The sequence below is a fragment of the Pholcus phalangioides genome, unplaced genomic scaffold (assembly GCF_987345545.1).
Source record: "Pholcus phalangioides strain wild (caught in Gottingen) unplaced genomic scaffold, Ppha-v1.0 ptg000011l_1, whole genome shotgun sequence".
Classification (NCBI taxonomy): domain Eukaryota; kingdom Metazoa; phylum Arthropoda; class Arachnida; order Araneae; family Pholcidae; genus Pholcus; species Pholcus phalangioides.
Genome location: NW_028301604.1, coordinates 1,603,149 through 1,624,224, shown reverse-complemented (window position 1 = coordinate 1,624,224; position 21,076 = coordinate 1,603,149). Strand labels below are relative to the sequence as shown.

At 34.4% G+C, this 21,076-nt stretch overlaps 1 protein-coding gene across 3 annotated transcripts in view; it reads right to left on the bottom strand.

Annotated features, from left to right (window-relative positions):
* Positions 1-5,827: 5,827 nt before the first annotated feature.
* The window catches only part of LOC149079927 (uncharacterized), a 36,937-nt gene continuing 21,688 nt past the window's right edge, over positions 5,828-21,076 (bottom strand). Inside the window, exons 5-7 of one of the 3 annotated variants that reach the window (XR_016193515.1) lie at positions 7,551-7,778; positions 6,769-6,884; positions 6,329-6,386 (exon numbers count right to left, since the gene is read on the bottom strand). Coding sequence is in view for 2 of the 3 variants with exons in the window: in XM_089238812.1 (XP_089094938.1) it covers positions 6,217-6,386; positions 7,551-7,778 (398 nt within the window). In the remaining variant the exon portion in view is untranslated. Of the gene's footprint in view, positions 6,387-6,712; positions 6,885-7,550; positions 7,779-21,076 lie in introns of those variants that run through there. The other 2 variants (XM_089238812.1, XM_089238813.1) reach the window with 2 other exon arrangements.

The window sequence follows — 21,076 nt, the reverse complement described above, 5'->3', positions numbered from 1 at the left end:
TACAGGGTTATTCAAAATGATGTACAGTATTTTAAAATACTGATTTTTAGAGAGTTACATACCAGAACAGGTTTAAAAGGAAGGATGACTCAAATATTTTTTTCCCGCAGCCTGTATTGAGTACAGAATGTGTGGTAGCGCTGTGATTGCTAGAATGAAAAATGGCATCTCAGGAAGAGAATGCATTTTGCATCTTGCAGTATGCAAAATCAGAATCTGTAATTTTGGTCCAACGTGCATTTTGTAGATGATTTGGAAAAGATAGTCCAACTGACAAAAGCATTCGAAAGTGGTATCACCAATTTGAAGAAACAGGGTGTCTTTGTAAAGGCAAAACTACAGGGAGGCCAAGTGTTAGTAGAGAGAATGTGGAAAAAATAAGAGCAATGTACGCAGCCCAAAGAAATCAACTAACAAAGCAAGTTATGAACTTGGACTTCCGCAAACAACAGTGTGGCGTGCTTTGAGAAAACGATTTCAAATTAAACCTTACAGATTGCAAATGACTCAAGCTTTATTTCCTCGAGACAAGGACCAATGAATGTAGTTTTGCCTGAACATGCAGGGCAAATGTGAAGATGAAAATTGTTTCCCCCCCCTCATATTCAGTGATGAGGCAACGTCCCATATTAGCGGGAAAGTTAACCGCCACAATATCCGAATCTGGGGGACAGAAAACCCTCGCTGTATCATGGAGCATGCACGAGATTCAGCTAAAATGAATGTGTTTTATGCAATTTCTGGGAACAAATTGTATGGGCCGTTCTTTTTAGTGGAAAAGACAGTGAATGGCAACACATATCTTGATATGTTACAGATCCGGCTTTTCCTGAAATTGCAGGAAGACTCGAAAAGTTTCATCTTTCAGCAGGATGGTGCACCTCCACACTGGAAGCTGGAAGTGTGTGAATACCTCATCGATGTGATTCCTAATCGTTGGATTGGCCACACTGGTAAGAACAACAAAGTGATGTTTCCTTGGCCTCTAGTTCACCAGACATTACCCCATGTGATTTTTCTTTGTGGGGCTTTGTGAAAGACAACGTGTACATGTCACCACTGCCACGTAACTTGGAGGACCTACAAACACCCATATGTAATGCTCTGAACTTAGTACCACCAGATATGCTGAAACAAGTGTGGAAAGAAATGAATTATCGTCTGGACGTTGTCCGCGTGTGACTTGAGGAAGTCATATCACTTATAATATCATAAAATAAAAATATGTTGTCCTTCCTTTTAAACCCGTTCCGCTACGTATTTGTTTCAAAATGAATTTATTAGTCTTTTAAAATACCATACATCATTTTGAATAACCCTGTATATCTATATTGTATTCATACATGTATTCATGAAACCCTTCAATAGTTTAGGGCCCTTGTTTGACTTGTTGGGCCCTTTCCTGGGCTTATTTATTAGGACCTTACTGACTACAAGAGTAGCATTCTTAACATAAGCCCATAAAAGATTTTCACCCTTTTATTGTGCATTATTGCATGTCAGGATTTCAAAGTGAAGCCCCAGCATGCTTGTATCATTTTGAAAATATTTGAGCCTTGCTTACGAAATAAAAAATAAAATAATATGAAGTAAACTAACCTGCACCTTGTTTTTGAATAGAATCATGGTTGGTTTATCATTTTGTCGCACCTCAGTCATTTTCTGCATACAAGGGCTAATTTGACTGGGACCTACAATTTATTGCTGAATCTGAACGGCAGCCTTTTTTTTATACTCATCAAGAGATTGGTACGCTAACTCCTCGATGTGGGACTCCTAGCGGTAGCAATTTTTTTCTGTGGTCATATTGCCATTTGTGTTGTACCCCTGTGTCAGGAAAGTTTCTGACAAGGATGAACCGGGTATCGAACTCGCGACACCTCTAAACTCTCCTTTGGTACTTTAGGCGAGTATCTTATCGACCTGGGCTACCGCACCCTGAAATATGATTGGTATGGAGGAGATTCTCATAGGAAAAATTTGAGTTTCTATTATTCCTGGAAAAGTCTTTATATATTTTGGAAAAGTCTGATTTGGATTACTAGCACGTTTATGGAATGATGGTATTTTGCTCATAAACAGAAGTTCCACTGTAGTCTAAATTGATCCTATACATATTTCAAACATAACTGCCGAACCTTGTTATATAAAATATATAAAAGCTATAAATCACACACCTATTATGAACATTTACATCTCATGGATGCAAAATGCTGACACACAGACTTTTTCCATTGCCAGACATGTAAAAAAGGTGTATATCAGTAATCAACTATTTCCAAAGGAAAGCACAGAAGAAAACCTCTTTATAAGAAAGTAATATGAGTTAAAGGTTGTCCGTTTTAATGAAAGCCTTTTTTATAACAAATAATTCTTATGTAGGAGCGTAATTCAACTAAGTGTACACTAATGAAAGTACAGTAGTTGGCTAGGAAGTGCTGTGAGTCATGCAGCACATCCATGTTTATGTAAAACAGAGTGAGACATTTCCATATGAGCAAGAAAAAAAAATTGCCACTTTTTTCCTACATCACAAATCATTCGTAAGTAATTTAGCAGCCTAAGTTTATTATCTATTTGCAATAGAAGCAGTTTAAGAGTTGAATTCTATAGCAATGTATATTAATAATTGAAAAACTCCAATATCTTATTTTTTTCTTTTGGAATAAAAGTGTTTCACTTTCATTTTGCTCAGTTTCTAGAATTATACATATTGAGTAAACTTTTATTTTTTTTTCTTGCTTTACAAATTATTTTCCCCCCAGAAATAAATGCAGCACAACCAAAGTTTGCAAACTGCAAAGAGATGGAAAAGAGATACAGATTGGTAAAAACTGGAATGTGAAATATATTATAATATCACAGATACAAGCTATTACAAAAACTTGATACAGGAAAACATTTCTTGGTCATAACAAACATCATGGGACAAAGAAAATTTCTTCTACTTATAAAAGCATATATAAGTGCTTGTTTCTTTTTTTCATATATTTAATTTACAAGAAATAATAATTTCCTTTGAAGAAAAAAGACATTTTACAAAAATCTAAATACCAGCAAAAGGGGAGTAGGGACATGAGAAGTAGAAATATATATATTTCTACTTCTCATGGAGGAGGAAACTTCTCCCCATTATAGGATGGGGTAAATTGCACCGACCAATTAGAATAATAAACCCTGAAAGAGAACAGATGTACACATGCACGTTATACTTGCATCTTCTCAAAATTGAACAATCAGTCTACAATGAACTGTTGCTGACGAAGATGCAGATGTTGTGAAAATCCTCACCTTTTACCATGGTAAACCTCAGGCAAGGCAAAAGGTTGTGGTATGATGTACAATTCACATGTGTTGGATTTTAATATTGTCCCTGCTTATTTCTTAAGAATGATATTGGATGTGTAATAACTGCAGATCTATGGTTAGAATTAAGCTAGCCCAATTTGCATGCCTGGCTCATGAAAATTGCAAAATATTCTACAATTGCATTACAAGTCAAAGATTTCAATAACATTTTTATCTGCCACAGATAAATGTACATAGTATAATAATATATATATATATATATATATATATACACACACATTCAATTAAAATTTTTAAGGTTTAATTAAAGGTTTCAATTAAAACTGATAGATACAATCCATGCTTACCTATATACATAATAAATGTAATTCTGCACTAATTATACAAAAATTATGAGTATGAGGCATTTCAGGAGAGGGAAAATACCTACAATAAACAATGAAACATTTACACTTGAGCATAATTCCAGAAGCCATTTTCTTAAACCTGTAATCATATTGTTATTCATTTAATCATCCAACATTTGCAAGATGTATTTGTTTCTTTTTTTGAAAGGCTAGCATTTACGTGCTAGAAAGTGTTTGAAAGAAGTTTTTTTTGAAGAAGAAGAAGAAACACCTTATAAGAAGTTTTTGTAAAAATTAATCACATTACAAAAATCAAAATTGACTTATTTTCAAAAAAATTCTGTCACAAAGTTTATGCAGGCATTTTTTTTTACAAAGTTTATGCATAGGTAACAAAACGTATGGCATTTTATTGAACTGTTGATCTTAGAGGTATACTTCCAATTAGAAAAAGTATCCAAATAACGTGTAGTACTCAGATATGTCGTTCATGCTCTAAGGAGTTGTATACTTATCAAAATGAAAAAAAAAACAACAAACATTCTATACAGTATTTTATTATATATTTTATATAGAACTTTTTATATATTTTATTACATATTTTATATAGAACTTTTTATATATTTTATTATATATTTTATATAGAACTTTTTATATATTTTATTATATATTTTATATAGAACTTTTTATATATTTTATTATATATTTTATATAGAACTTTTTATATATTTTATTATATATTTTATATAGAACTTTTTATATATTTTATATAGAACTTTTTATTTTAATAACTATGCAACCCCTTGAAACATGAGTGACACATCTGAGTACTACACATTATTTGGATACTTTTTTTAATTGGAAGTATGTCTCTATGATGGTTTGCCAGTAAAATGCCATATGCTCTGTTACCTATGCACCCTGTATAATATACGGTATTTCACAAAGAGTTAGATCAAGATAACAATTTTAATAATCATAGTACAACTTTTGGTACAACAGCAATGAGATGGGGGAAGCATAACACACACTGACAATCAAAGTACAATATACATGAGATATTTAGAATAGAATTCCTTATAGCACAGTTAGTTATTTCGAGAATTTACAGTGATGTACTTCTGCATGAAAAACATTTTGTATTTGTGTTAGACAGCATTTACTATGCTCAAGTTTAATCCATCTTTCAATACCTGAATGAATGACCAAGAAATGAAACAAGTAATCTAAATAATAAAACTAATTTAAATAATCTCTAATTCTTTGGGGACAAAAAAAATATTTGACATTCAGTTTTTGATAATGGTTCAAGAAGCACAGAATATCACAGGATAATTTGGCACAATAGAGCTTAGAACATTTGGCAGAGGATTCAGACATATCTATTATTGCAAGAGCACATACCTGCAACCTCATAATACGTTTAATTCCATGTATACTTTATCAACAATGTATATGTTAACAAAATAAAATATATAAGCACCAAATATAGATTTCAGTAGCAATAGCTGTGGTTTTTCATTTATTGCCCCTTTATAAATCATAACAGTATAAATATATAAAATATACATAAACTTAGAAAAATGAGGTTTTGAAAGAACACTGGTGATCAAAATACATAAATTATGCTTCAAGCATGGCGAGTATTTGGTACACACAAGGCTCATCAAAAGACATAAATAGCCAATATTAATCATAGAAATCGTATTCAAATATTGAAATGCAACAAGCTTATGGAAAATTTTTTATGCAGAACGAAAACTATAAAAAATATAATGGTAATATAACAGAAGAGTATGATATGTGAATGTGAATGAATATGAATGTTGGCAAAAGTTTGCACCAGGATTACTGTCAGTAGGTCAATAAATGTTAGACAGTGTTTGAATCTCTGAAACTGGAGATGACTTAATTTTATTAATGAAACTGTTTTTTTGAAATACAACTTGTGATTCATTTCAAACTAGACACAAATTCTTGCAATAATCTAATATTTTTTGAGGTTGCTAACTGAAAATGATTAGAAGTTGACATAAAAAACATGTTTTGGCTAGAATTGCATAAAAGAAAACCAGAAAAAATGCTGGTAAAATAATACCAAAATATTCATCAATTTCAAAAACAGTAAATTCCAAATTAACAAAATTGAATGATAGAAACTAAAAAAAAAACATGTTTAAAGATGAACATAAATGTTCAAACACTTTCTCTTTTAAAAAATAAATAAAATATTTGGCAACAAACTTTCACAGGATGCACTAACATGACATTTTCATCCCATTATGACTCTCGAAATCATAAACAATAAATCTTATGAAAAACAAAACATAAAAAAAACTTAAATCACAGTCCTCAAATTATAAAAGAAAATAAATAAAATCTCAGTATCACTAAGAGCATATTCTCAAACACACACAAAAAAAAAATCACAATCATGAAATAAGTTCTACTAAAAAATATGAAAATCTCAAGCATTTGGCACACTTTTTTCAACTGCTGTCAAAAAAATACATACATAAATATATAAATATATATATATTATCACATCGACTGCCCTTTTTCAAAGCTGCCCACGAAATTTACGACGACTAAAAGTTGAAATATATTTCAAAACCTTGTGTAATTTAAACACAGCTTCCATTCTTCCTCCAGGTTTTGTTTCCAACACACACTCTCGAAGAATATTTTCTACATACATTTTCTGTGATGGAGGGATTGAATGGAGCAAACCTGAAAAGTTTATTTTATATGAACAAGATGTACACATACCAAGTCCATAAATCAAAATGAGACAAAGTTTATGGAAGCACATGCTTGAAAAAAAGAGCAATTCAATGAAACATGCAACATAATATGTGCTTAACTTTAATATGGAAGCCTAATGCTGTTTTATTTCTAATCTACGAACACTTATCATTTTATTGCCTCTAGGTGTTCTTTTTAATTGCTTTATCACAAATAAAAACTACCCTCAAACACTACACTTGAGAGTTGCAAACATGCATAAAAATAAAATGAAAATTTTAGTTTTATTATTTTTGCCACATTAATTTTTATTGAAAGAAAGAAAGAACAAGTGGTATGTTTGTAATCCCTCTGTGACAGATCTGACCTGTATGTAGAGTGAACAAGTTCCTCACAGCCAAAACATTTCATTAGGAAAACAGTATCACATTGTTGTGAAGCAACAGAACTCTGGCAGACATTACGCCATGGAAGAAAAAAAGCCTAAAAAATTTAAAAATTCTGTTCTGGACCACATTTGAACCACACAAACACCTAAGATTAAATGCAATATACCAAACCAACTACTTTTGAGCTTTATCTTATGACTGTGGGGATGAAGCAGTGAAACAAATAACAACTGAATAAAGATCTACACATTGACATCAACAGAGAGCAATAGTAATGTAATATTCTTGATTTTATTTGGTAAAGATGATAATAAAAATTAACTCTTTCATAAAAAAATTAGCGTGCTATGAAAAACTCACAAGCATGATTAAAAATATTTGATGGGTCATTAAATGAAAATAAGAGAATTTAAGCCTCCAGATGTTTTACTACATCATGGTTTTTAAATTTTGAAGAAACAGAGAAATTAAAAAGTTAAAAAATAGCAAGAAATAAGAAAAAATTGTCTCCATTTGTGCATATATTGTGTCATGTCGAAATTCTTAACTTTTTTTATGCTACTAAAAGCTTCTCCACATGTGTTTTCATGTTCTGTAAAAATCACACGTTTCTGACAAATAGAAAGACCAATAGACAGCAGTAAATATGTATTATTACATTGCTACAGAACACGGAAACACATGTGAAGAAGCTTTTAGTGACATAAAAAAGTAATTGAAAATTGTTGACATGTGACACTATGACAAAAAACACACTCACCAATTTTTGATTTTTGGTGGACCTTGTAACCATCAAAATTGAAAAAGCCTGTTTCCTTATGCTCTTCTAAATCAGAAAGAACTTGCTTGCACACAATTGCATACATCAATTGCGTATATTCATAATGCTTTCTACAGCTATATTCACTTGAGCTATGAAGCAATTCTTGGGTGATGTTTTGAAAGGATATTATATTGCATAATCCTTTGCCTGCCATTTGGCCTGAAACTTAATTTCATAAAAAAAAATAAGAATAATGAAATCTATAATTAGAACTAGTGTGACACTAAGCTGGAAAACAAATTGTGCAGACATGTTTAGAAATGGATAATGCAATTCTGAATGTATATAAAATTAATTAAAAATATATTTTTACGATACATCAAGATGGTTCTCTGAAGTTCATTTTTAATACATATGATGAGTCACAAAATTTGTGATTCAGTTGAATCCAGATGTTCAATGAAACAGACCAAACAAATCTTTTCCATTCATTGAATCCATGTATGACTGATTGTGAATATAAACATGCGCATGTCAATAAATTTTGAAATAGAAAATATCAAGATAAAAAAATAAACATTTCTGAGAGCAAAATGTTCAGATGTTGGTTCTGGGTGACCCGAAATAATAAAAAATAAATTATGGAAGGAGTGAGATTGTTTTCCTCAGCCCAATACAAGCCCAGGTTTGATTCCCGGCGGAGACCAATAGACTTTTCTTTTTAAGGTCACTTTGGCACACTGGCCAGAAAAAAGGTTTCTTTCCTTAGTGTTAAAAAATTGTTTAATACATCAGAAATATATTATTTGCTTGAAAGGGATTTAAATCTTCATTTTATATATTTTCATTTTTAGACCCTCAAAAAACCAATAAAACCGCATTTGTTATATTTATTTGACAAATCTGTTTTGATGCATCAAATCAAGTCTTTATTCTGAGGAAGGGAATTAGCATCTGTTGAGAGCTTTGTGTTTAGCAGCCTTGAGCAGAATGTGCCAACTTTTGGTATCCTGAAATCCAGAAATTTTCCCGGGGGGAATCCCTTACACTCCTCAGAACCAAACAAAAAACTTGAAAAATATTTGGAGTCTCCCACCTAAATCCGGAAAGTTGGCAGGTCTGTACTTATATCAGAATTTTTTTTTTTAATTTTGTGATGATTGAAACAGATAAAACTTACTTACAAATGTTTTGTGTCAGCTTTAAAAAAAGAAAAAATAATAACTATGTACACAATTTTTTTATCACCAAATAATCACTGCTATTAAACTAATTAATGACTGCCAGTTGGCAAAGGGGTGTAGGGCACGGTAGCCCAAGTCAATAAGATACTCGCCTGAAGTACCAAAGGATGTTTAGAGGTATTGAGAGTTTGATACCCGGTTCGTCCTTGTCAGAAACTTTCTTGACACAGGGGTGCGACAAAAACCGCAATATGAGCACAGAAAAAGATTGCTACCACAGGGAGTCTCCCATCAAGGGGTTAGCGCACCAACCTCTCAATGAGTATAAAAAAGGGCTGCTGTTCGGATTCGACAATAAATTGTAGGTCCCAGTCTAATTAGCCCTTGTGTGCAGAAAATGGCAGCGGTGCAAAGCAGTTAAAAAAAATGATCAAATAAAAAAGCAAAGGTATGGCATTTTTTTAAATAAATTTATCAGGTAAGATAAAAATTTATAAAAAGGAATCAAAACTAATAAAGGGAAATAATGGTTCTGTTGTGTAAAAATATGGATCACATGATTGCTCAAGTTTTCTGCTGAATTCCCCTCCTCTGGTACATGGCCTTTGGTCCATTCCTAGGACAATTCTGTTTTGCCTTTCTTAATATTATCAGTAAATTCACTGATACATAATTTTGTTTTCTGTCTTTATGAAATAAAACCCCTAAAGTAGAATGTTTTGCAATGCACTGCAATGAGCCTTCGGCTTACTGAAAATGTTCTACAGTAAAAATTACCATAATAGTATTTTCTACACAGAAAAGTTCTTCCCAATATTGGTAATTTTTGGTATTTGTATTTTTTGGTTTTGGTATTTTTGCTTTGTGGACTAAAACTAGTCTTGATGTTTATCATAAATTAATGACATACTAACTACTATAATTTATAATTTTGTACATTTTTATTACAAGGAGTTTAAATAAAAAATGAAACACACACATTGCAGTAAAAATGACCCTCTGATCAACACAAGATGGGTCAGGGTCCCCAACCCGGGACCCAATTTGCAGATTTTTAGTGGAGGCCCCAGACTGGATTTATCTCTGGCTTCCACTGTTGCAAATTTTACAATGTTAAACAACAAAAAACAATTGAGATTCAACCAGGGCCCCGAAATGAAACCTGTCAACTTCCCCAAACTGGAGCCATATCTACTCCCCCTGCCCCCTGTGAGGGTCACGAAAATTTTTCACTTGTATTAATTTCACAACAAATAAATTCCAGAGCCACCTGACTGGATGTTACAATGTTATATAACAAAAAAAAAGAAAAAAAAAAGACAGATTCATCCAGATCCCCCGGAAATGATTGGACTGTTAACGACCCTCCCACACACACAACCAGACCTGCTAAACTCTGAAGGGGAAAAATCCTACTGTATTCATAAAAAGCTTAACACAGCACGTTTTCAAATTCACGGAAAAAAGAGGTGAGTTGGGACCCCATACTAAAAATTGATTAGGAAGTTATATAATTACAATTAGAAAAAGTAATTGCTGCATGAGAAAAGAAGGTATGGTTCAATTTTAAAAAATAAAACGAAAAAATCACTTGCTTGTGTCTATCTGTTGTTCTACCGTAATGTTTTATCTAAAATGAAATATGATTTTGCTCACTGGGACACAGTCCCTCGATCACGTGAAAACAAAAAAATTCCAAAATTAGATGGATGCTAAAGGGTTGAAAATCAACTGATATTCATAACTCAAAATTAGACATTCTAGTCACCTGAATGATCAATATTAATAGAACTATATCAAGAGCAATATTATTTTTTGTCAAAAACTTCCAAAAATCCAAAGCAATCCAAAAAGTAATTTTATAAATTTCAGACATGAAAAAATTGACGATACTCAAATATTGAAAAATAAAAAATTGTCTATTATTGCAAATCTATCAAAAATGTGTGAACTATGAACTCAATTTTTTGGTGCAAGTTCATTTAGAAAATCCAGCCTGGATTAAAAAAAAATTAAATGCTGTATAATTCATGAAAACATAAAGGGTTAGGATGGCATGCAAATTTCTGAAAAATATTGATCTATCAAACGTATGCTAAAGGATTAAGGCGCCACTCAGTATACTGCGTAATATAGGCGACTGATTCTGTGGAGTGATGTCATTCAACGGACCATCGATTTTTAACGCTGACCAGTTTGCGACATAGGCAGGAAAACGTCAATATTAGCGATTCTGTAAAAATCATATTTTTTACCAAAAATAGATTTAATTTAAAGATTTAATTTGCTAAAATCATACTAAATACAAAAAAATTGTAACGGTTGGCAGGTATGCACAACAATTCGATGTTTCAATCCCATCCCTTGCTTTCAAGTTTCCTATTACAAAAAGGAGGGTTTGCTCTTTTCTCCCTCTTTATATTTGGGGAAGCTTCCTTTTATTTTTCTAGGCAATGCTATTCATTACCATCGGGAATACCTATTCTAAGAAAGATCATCCCTTCAGAAAAAAAGAGAGGCTTTTTCAGGAGTGGCTGCAAAAAGTAAGGAGTTATAAGGGCCTTTCTAGAGAGAAATTAAAAGTTAGGACTTTTTTAAAGAGTTTGTAAGGATGTACAAATCCTGTGTAAGGATTTATTATGGATTTGAAATCCCCACACATAGATGAATTTGTTTGTTTTTCTTTTTTACATAAACTACAGAAGAAGTCCATTCAACAATTTGATTATTTAGATCCACTTGTGTTCTAGTGTTCCGTTTTGTACTAGTCTGTCAATTTCTTTGTCTGCAGCATCACGCAAGGCATAAAGAACTGGTCGTACTTTCACAATTTTAGGCACCACATTCTCACTAAGCTTTATGTTGACTTTAAAGCTATTGATTGTTCCCATGTGTGACTGATCAAAAATGTCAGGATATTCCTTGAGGATTTGTGACAGCTTCTGTCGAATCTGAAACTAGTATTTACAGAATGTTGATTTAGTGTTGAACACTTTCATAAGATCTTTTCCCCATTTTAGGAACACTCTCGTTCCAGGTACCACCGTGATGTAACATGTTTTGGTTGTTGTATCGATTGTAATGTTCACTTTTGCATCACAAAGTGTAGCAATAGGTTGGTAAGCCAACAGTTGTTTTGATTTAGACAATCTTGGTTTCCAGATTTTGTTATAAAAAACATCCAGGATGAGTGATTTATTTGGCCCAGTGTCATACTGAAATTTGACATGGTATTTGCTCATCAAAGCATCAATTTCATACTTTTTATCATCTTGGCTGATACGAAAAATGACCTCTGCATTTCCAAATTTCAACACCTTTTATAACAGCCTTTTCTAGAACATGTTTTCGTTTGCCGATATGAAACTTCTTTCTCTCATGATCAGGCATCATCGTAATCTCCTTCGGCTTGTTTACCTTTTGATTTTACAAATGGCTGTGTAGTAGCAAGCACATGTTCAGGCTTAATATCGGATTCTACAGCTTCTCTGTTCCATAGAGTGGATTTGTATTTGGCAGCTGATTTCTCAACTTTGTTCAGTGTTGCAGCTTCATCGGCATGTTCACGAGACAACAATTCTTGGATTCCCGAATCGTTGATTCTCAGAATGAGTTGATCCTGTAAATGCTCATACAGATTAGTTTTGAACTTGCAATTCACCGTTAATGTTCGCAGAACCAATACATACTCCTTGATTGTTTCTACACTGTAGTGATATTGTTGCGTAAACTTCATTCTCTCTGCATGTATGTTCATAATCTCAGACGTGCCAACTTTTGGAATCCAGGAATCCGGAGATTCTCCCGAACGGAGGTACCCCCAAGCAGAATATAATTCCATGTCAGTCTTTCCATGCGGAATAGAGAAATCACATCTACATATACTGTTCATAAAACATAAGTTTCCTTTCGTGGATGCAATCATTGATCGATAATTTTGGGTATATGAACTCTTAAAAGCTTGATATTTAGCTTTATATAGCTTAAAGTTTTATATTTTCTTTCTGAAGACATATTAATCGGAGGAAGCAATTAAAAACTTCAAAATACAAAGCTGCTGATGAAAAAACTTGTGTTTACTGCACAGCTGTTAATGGAATACAATAACAATTATACAGGAATTTCGGTAACCAAGGTCATGCCCCGTATAAATGATTGCCGGTAAACGCTATGTAAACAAAGTCACATCTTTGCCAGTTGCTTAAATGTGGTCATCAAGACTTTTTTTACGGCTGCTTGATGGGAATGACCACGGCTGTCCTCCATGCTTTCCCTAACGATGACGGCAGTCACTGACGTCACGACTACTTGAAAGCTCGCATAAAATCTAATTTTCTGCGAAAATTTGGAGAAATTTTAGAAGTAAATAGAGCAGAAATTCCTTGATCTCAGCATACGTTTTTTCATCTGGCAAGACAGGATCGAAATTGTTGTTCACCAGTTTGAAAAGATCGTGCATATTGACATCGTCCGTGATTTGGAAAATGTGTATTTCCAATTCTAAACAGCGAATATAATAGCATATGTCATCTTTTCCAAAAATAAACTCACCGAGGTGAAACTTGGTCAGATTGCGTAGAGCTGCTGTTTCGTTCTGGTCCGCTCACGGCAGTTCATGTTGTTCGGTTACCATCTTGTTCGTTCTTCACCTCGTTGCCAGAAATGTAGGATATTTGTTTTATTAAACTAAGTTACATAATTAATTCATTCTTGCATTAATGCTAAAATGCAAAATAGAAATTTTCTTGTACATGGAGACCACATGGCCATTATCGTTGGTGACGATCTATGTTCTACCTGGGTGTTGCCATCGTCTGCCCAGTAATACTGTTCTTTTCCAGTGTTGCAAGATACCCTATATATATATACACACACATTCTATTCACTTTTTTGACCACTGATGAACAATGTTCAGAAAACCTAAGCCGCTTGTCAATGAAAATTCCCAGATCAGCAACCCTAGTTGCATCCAGGATAGTGACACCATTCAACTCATAAGAGGAATGTGGGCTTTTAGAACCGAAATGAGCGACCATGTACTGTCTCTTAACCAATCTTGAACACAGTAAAAATAACATTTTAAATGAAAAAAAGCGTTTGTGCTGCTCATGTGCTCATTAAAAAAATAAACAGGCAGTAGTGCCATTGACGCGCTATAGCGTGCTAAATACCTGGAATTTCGGAAAAGGATGTGTAAAACTTTGATTCACGTGTCCTGCTGGACGCATTCTTTCCTAGTTCCAAGAAAAAGTAAGGAAAACTCCCCAACTTTTTTTCAAAGCAAAATGTGTGCTTGCCGCATTTGAGAAAGTATCTAGTTGCAGCCCTAGATAGATGGCACCACCTACTGAACATAAAACACGCTGAATGCTGGGCACAAACACACTTGAGTTTCACCAACACAAATCTGACATAGTTCCCATATTCAGGTGTGAAAATATGTGGCAGTTAAATAGTGACAGATCAGAGTGGTGGTTCATCAGGGAGGGAAAATAAAGCCATTCTACCAGGAAATCACTTTGCAAGTATTTATATGAATAGGGAATCGGAAGATAAGTGTCTGAGAGCGAGAATCTCATTTGCTTTAAATTTAATCAAAAGATATTATTGAAAGAGCTAAGATTTTTTTTAAAGAAATGGAAAATCAATCAGAAGGGAATTGATAAATTAATCTATTAGTAAATATATAAATGTGTGCCTCTAACTTTTAATTACAGTGGATCCTGCTTATAGCATTTTTCAAAAAAAAAAAACTCAGAAATATTTAGAGTTGGGACGATGAAAATAACTCATAATAAGTGGAAAATCATTCTAAATGGGAACATTATAAGAGGGATCGACTGTATATTTGTTTTAGATTTATTACATGTGCTAAATTCAAAATGTTCAATTCTCAGAGGCTCTTTCTACTAGTAGACAATGAAAGTAAATGAACCTTTGGATAGAACATGATTTTAGAAATGAATTATTTATTTTATTCACAGAGATAACTCCTTATACTCAGAACATGGCTCGCCGCACTGTCTCAACGAAGAGATATAAGCAGGTGATCAAAAACCTGGGGCATGCTGGAAAAAATTCATAGAGATACCAGTCAATTACGGGGGAAGGTGGGGGGGGGCATACTTTTTTTTAAGATAATTTTTTTTGAGAGGGTCCCACTTTCACTCACAAGGGGAAGCAGGTTTTTTGAATACCCTTGATCCCAGGACAATTAAGAGTACAGCAGCATCTCTGTATAGGCCTACACAGTGATATGTTTAGAAAGAGAATTTTTTTCAAAGAAAAGAAACACAAAAAATTGTATGAAAATGTAGGCAATATGACATTAGTCAAACCAGACCCTGAGTGATTCATAATTTCATATTTCCTCATTCATTTCCCATTAGTCATGTTTATCCCTGGGCCTTCCACTAAAAAACGGAATCCTACCAGGCCACGGGCTTCCAAAAGTTGAGAACCACGGCTCTACATGGTTTGAAAAAACAGGTGTTTCTGATGGGTGGATAGGCATAATTGCACTAAAATGCCAACCCATGTTCCCTGATGCCTGCCTTCTCAAAAACATATTGGATAAAAATGGAAAATACATTTTAAAAATATCAAAATTTTGAATATATACAGAGCTTCAGGGTTAAAGTTGAAATTCAAAATGAAACAAGGGACAATATATTAAAATTTGTGGATAACAAAAAAACCAATGAAGCATTATAGGAATATATTCATGTTATATATAAAAATTACAGAAAAATACAAAAGATCAAAATTGAAAATTCTCTTGCTAATCTTACCAATATATGTGCATTGCATATATTGGGGAAAAAATATCCATAAAAATATGGATATCATAGCCTAAATCAAGGGTGGCCAACCCATGACATGTCATGGTATCAGGAGTGGCAGGTGAATGATTTCTTAAAATTTAAGAAATTGTACTTAATTTTTCAATCAAAGAAATTCTCTCCAATTTTTGAATGGTCTTTTCTCATCAATAATAGTCTTGCAGGCTACCATGTTCCTTCCTTCCTTCCATGTGACAGCACTAATGTTTTCTGCAGACTATAACGTATAGTTTTCCAAGAAAGTTGTATTATGCTTGATATTCTTTAATTCAAATGCCATACCTTCCACAGTTTCCAAGTGATAAATGGATTCTGATTCATGCTCATCTTTTTTTTTTTAATTCACACCATAGAAAATTTATGATCAAAAATATCTGAAGCATGCTTTTCGTGTGATAGATTTTTGCTTTTATTTCTTTTATAAAGCTTCAAGTATGATTTTCTCTTCTTTTTTCAGGAATGAAGTTGATGGAAGATTTTGCAAGCTTTTGTTTATTTCAGAAACACTGCCCTGGAAGCCATACTGGGGCTGGATTCTCTCCTTGTCCTTAGCGAGGGTTTTCTCCTTAAGCCCGCTGTTTGTCCTTAATAAAAGAAAGGAGAAAAATTCTGTATTCTCCGCTCGCTTTTCCTTAAATAAGGAAAACTTTACTTCCTTACTCAAGGACAAAGATGGCGCTAGTGAAGGAGTGAGGAGACGCTCTCCTTAAGCTTGAGGACAACTACATTTCCTGTAATGGCGGCGGTGATGCGTGCTCTAATGGAAGATACATTCACATTCAAACAATTGTTTTCGTGTTTTCGATGCTATTAATGCTTGACATATACATTTAAGATGATGCAAGGAATTTAGGTTAACGAAAAATACAGTAAGGCAGCTATGTGAGGAGTTCCAGCTGAGATGACAAGGCATGCTGTTGAGCGGAAGGTAAGTTAACGTGATGAAACCAAATATTTTTTATTTTTCGCAATATTTTTTGTCATGACCTATCACTAACTTTACATGTTAATATACACTCATTGCCATAAAAATTTGCGCACCCAGAAGAAGTCGTCAAAATGAAACGAAATTTTACACATGTAAGTACTATGTTGATATAAGTAAGTGATTCGAAAATCCAAGAAAAAGGATCATTTATTGCAGAAAAAAGTACAGATGAACAGAAGTTTTAGTACTCTGTTGGACCCCCTCTAGCGCGAATGCACGATGCGATACGAGCGGGCATTGAGGCATACAAGTTCCGTATGATGTCCTGAGACATCTCGCTCCACAGTTGCTGTAAATGCGCCTCTAGTTCGACCAACCTCGTAGGGTGTCTAACTTGCCGTCCCAAATGATCCCAGATATGCTCGATTGGTGACAAATCTGGGGATAGAGCAGGCCAGGGAAGGGTGGTAATGTGGCGGAGGCAGTCTTGTGACATCCTTGCTGTGTGTGGCCTAGCATTGTCTTGTTGAAAATTGGCTCCTGGGAGCCCTGCCATGAGTGGCAACACATGTGGCTGAAGGATGTTATGGACGTACCGCTGGGCTGTCATTGTGCCATGGATCAATATTAGGGGTGACCGTGTATCGTAAGCAACGGCACCCCATACCATGCCACCAGCTGTGGGAGCGGTGTGTCGCTGTAAAGCGAAGGCAGGATTGAAGCATTCACCACGGGGCCTCCACACACGAACACGATTGTCATCACTGCTCAAGTTGAATCTCGATTCGTCGCTGAAGACGACCTGGTTCCATTCCGTTGCAGTCCAATCCCGTCGTGCTCGACACCATTCCAAACGGAGGTGTTGGTGGGTGGGTGTCATTGGCAGCACACGTAATGGGCGCCGCGATACCAGATGTCCTTCAGCCAGGCGCCTTGCGATGGTTCGGGAAGACACAGGGGCCTGTAGTGAAGCTGCTGCCTGTGTCTGGATACCAGCCAATGAGGCAGTTGGCTCTACGCGTGCGTTTCGGATGATGTGACGGTCTTCTCGACGACTGGTCTGTCGAGGGCGTCCTGAACCTGGTCACCGTGTAAATGACATCTCTTCTGTCCACTGGTCCCAACACCTCCTCACAGTAAAATCAGAACGGCCTAGTTGACGAGCTACTCGCCGAGCTGACCAACCAGCTTCCATCATCCCAATGATTCTTCCCCTATCGAACTCTGACAACTGCTCATATGGTCTTCGACGGCGGCGTAACGGCATGTCTACCTCAGCATTTCCTTTGCAAACGATTAAATACACTCCAGCAAGCTCTGCTTACCTGTTTTATACTCCAAGGAGAACGAAGTTCAATGCCCTCTAGTGGCATTACGCAATCACGCTGCATTTCTAATCATTTGCATATCTTCTCGACATGTATCTTCAGGCCAACTTTCGTTTTGATCCCACAATTATTTCTTGATGCGCAAAGTTTTATGGCAATGAGTGTACATTAAATTAGTCGAAATTTTTGGGAGAAAAAATCCTACTGACCTCGTCATAAAATATGTGCTGATCGCAAGATGATCTATGTGTGTGTAAGATATATTCGTAAATAATAAATTCCCTTCATAAATAGGAATAGTATGTATTATAGTAATATATTATGTTTGGCCTACCGGTAATGCTGCATCTTATGCTTGTCTTATTAATGCTCATTTTCGGGCCATCTTAATGACGTGAAACAGTTCAAGGCTCTCTAAACCCTATTATGAAAATGCCAATCGTATATTTTGGGGGAAAAGTTGACATGCACACAAACGTGATACATACACCCGCTATGTGCAAAAGCACTTAAAAATACCTGCATAAAAATATAATGCATCCTAAAAAACTACATGCCACCCAGTCAGACCCCACTGTATATTTTGTTAAAAATTTATTTTTTAATTCAATGCAAAATGAGTGCCAAATTCTATATTTAATTCGCATACTTTCCTTAATTGCTGCAGGTTCTATATGTATCATGATTTTGAATTATTTTAATGGTTGCATGTATTACATAGCTTATTAAGCACTTTATTAATGTATTGCATGAGTAATTAATTTTTATGAGTGAAACTTCAGTTTGAGTGGTATTAATGTTAATATTTTGTACTACAGAGCATGGAGAGTCTGGTGTATTTTAAAGGAAATGACAGGCAGATCTTGTATGATTTTTGCAAATTTCTTTAAGGTAAGTCTAATTTTTCTATATTTTTTTTTAAATTTTTCTGTATCTGACCATTTATAATTTTGTAACATTGAACTCACATAGGAAATAGCATTATAAAGTTAAGTGTAATTTAGTTCTTGAAATAATGTGTATTTTATTTGAGAAGCATGCATTAAGGCGACTGACTACATGTGAGGTACTTTTTCAAAAACATCATTTTGGATGAAATGCTTGCGTTTTTAATTTGAATGTGGAATAAAACTAAGGCATATGCTTTTTAACATATGTAAACATAAGAAAATGTTTTTTCATTAATATTTTGAAAAAAAAAATTTATATTGCCTAGAGTAATTATACGTCTAAAATTAGCATAATTTCAGTACGTATGCAAAACAATGTTTCTGAAATACTACTACTTATATCAACTTGTTCTTCACACAGTATGTTGCTATAATATTGTTCTGTTCAATGAACTAAAAGTTTTGAAATACAAAAAAATGAAAAAATTTTGAGATATGGTTGTTTACGTGAAAAAAACTATTTAAAAAAACTCAATATTTTAAATTCAAAATCATGTAAATCAAAAAGTTTCAAAGATATTGCTTAGATCCTAGTTCATTGCATACTCATAGCTGTACAGAACCCCCGGAAAAAATTTATATCTTGTAAAGTTTTGTAGGCATCAGGTTTGCAGCAAACAAGAATGATGTAAATCAGTTTCTCAGAAAATGCATTAAAAAAAGTTTCACATACACTCCTAACATTCAGAATTCTCCACATTTGTATGACAGAACTTCCTTTGCTTCAAATATCTCTAATTTTGACTTTCTTACTCTTTTTTTTCTTCTGGTCATTTCTGTCAGTGGTGCATGATATCTCGAACATGTCACACGCGCATCACTCAACCCAGAGTAAATAGACGCTAGTTCATCAACTGGGATTCCTAGGTTTCAAGTGCAGACAATATGCCTACATAGCCAGAATTAAAATGCAGAACTGCAATAGTCCCCAAAAGCATTGTTTGCAGTTCGATAAAAGTGCCCTTAGAGCCAAAACTGTCGAAATCACACTTTTGTTCTGCAGCGTACCATGCAAGCACTTTGAAACAGGGATTGTGCACAAGGACTCATGTATGTTGGCTTTATTACATTTATGCTGTCATTAGAGGCCAGCAGAAGATTTATCAGTAATTTTATGTCATTCACATGCAGCTTTCTGATGCTTACACCAACTGTCAGGTCCTCTTGGACATTGTCCACACATACTCTTTATCACTGGAGCAACAATGAAAAAATACAGCTGTAACTGTAGACTACTAATAAACCACACATGTACCTCGTCCATATTCCTTTGCGGATATTATAAAGAACTGATACATGTTGGAATGTACGTGTAATGAACCTGATGTGGAGTTTGTTTCGGTGTTTATGCTTAGTGCTGCTATCTGCCCCTAGTTTTTCTAACTATGACTGAAGTGTAATGATTAAGTAATTGTATCTTTGTAGGTCTGTTGCTCTCTGTGGCAAGACTTTTTTAATGGGGAGATTGGCTCACATTTATACCTCAAAGTTAGGAGCCACAAGAAACCAACTTCAGCCGACCACCACTGTGGCAATGGTGGGGTTCGAACCCGGGTGCTCATGATACGAGTTCGTCACTATGACCACTCGACCACCACAGACACTGTAACTGCATATTTTTTAAATTTCCCACATTGCTACGAATAGCAATACCATAGTAATTTTGTAGTTTATCAATAAGTTCACGTTTACCACTCAGTCCTTTCATGATTTTCTTCAGTTAACTCAAACGTGCACCAACCATCTTCTGAACAATGCATTCCAATTTAGGAATGTTAGTTTTGTGTTGTTAAGGAAGGAAACTATTCATCCACTTTTCAACACATGCCAATCATGTTAAATTCCTTAGAGAAATGTATATGTGGTTCAGTAGTATCAGTAATGTAAGTGAAACCTTGATAACTCAACACTCTTATAGGATCGAGAAAATTGCCCACTTAAGCAGGTGTCAAGTTAGCAGGTTTCCATTTTATCTCACCTTCAATGATTTTTAAAAACTGTTTATGTATGTACCTGTTTATAATTATTGTGAATAGGCATCTTTAATTAGGCAGAGAAATCATATTTTGATTGTCTGAAGATCTTTTATCTCTGAATGAGCAGTAAAATTGTTCAGAATAAGCAAAAACTTGCTCTTTCTCATTTAAAGTGAGTTTGGTCTAGCTTTCCCAAACATCTCCTGCTCAAAAAGTTTCAGAAATCATTCACCCTACCCAAAGATGCGAGAGAATCTTTGACACATAATCAATTGTTGAATGAACATTGAAAAAAAAAGTTATTGAAACACACAA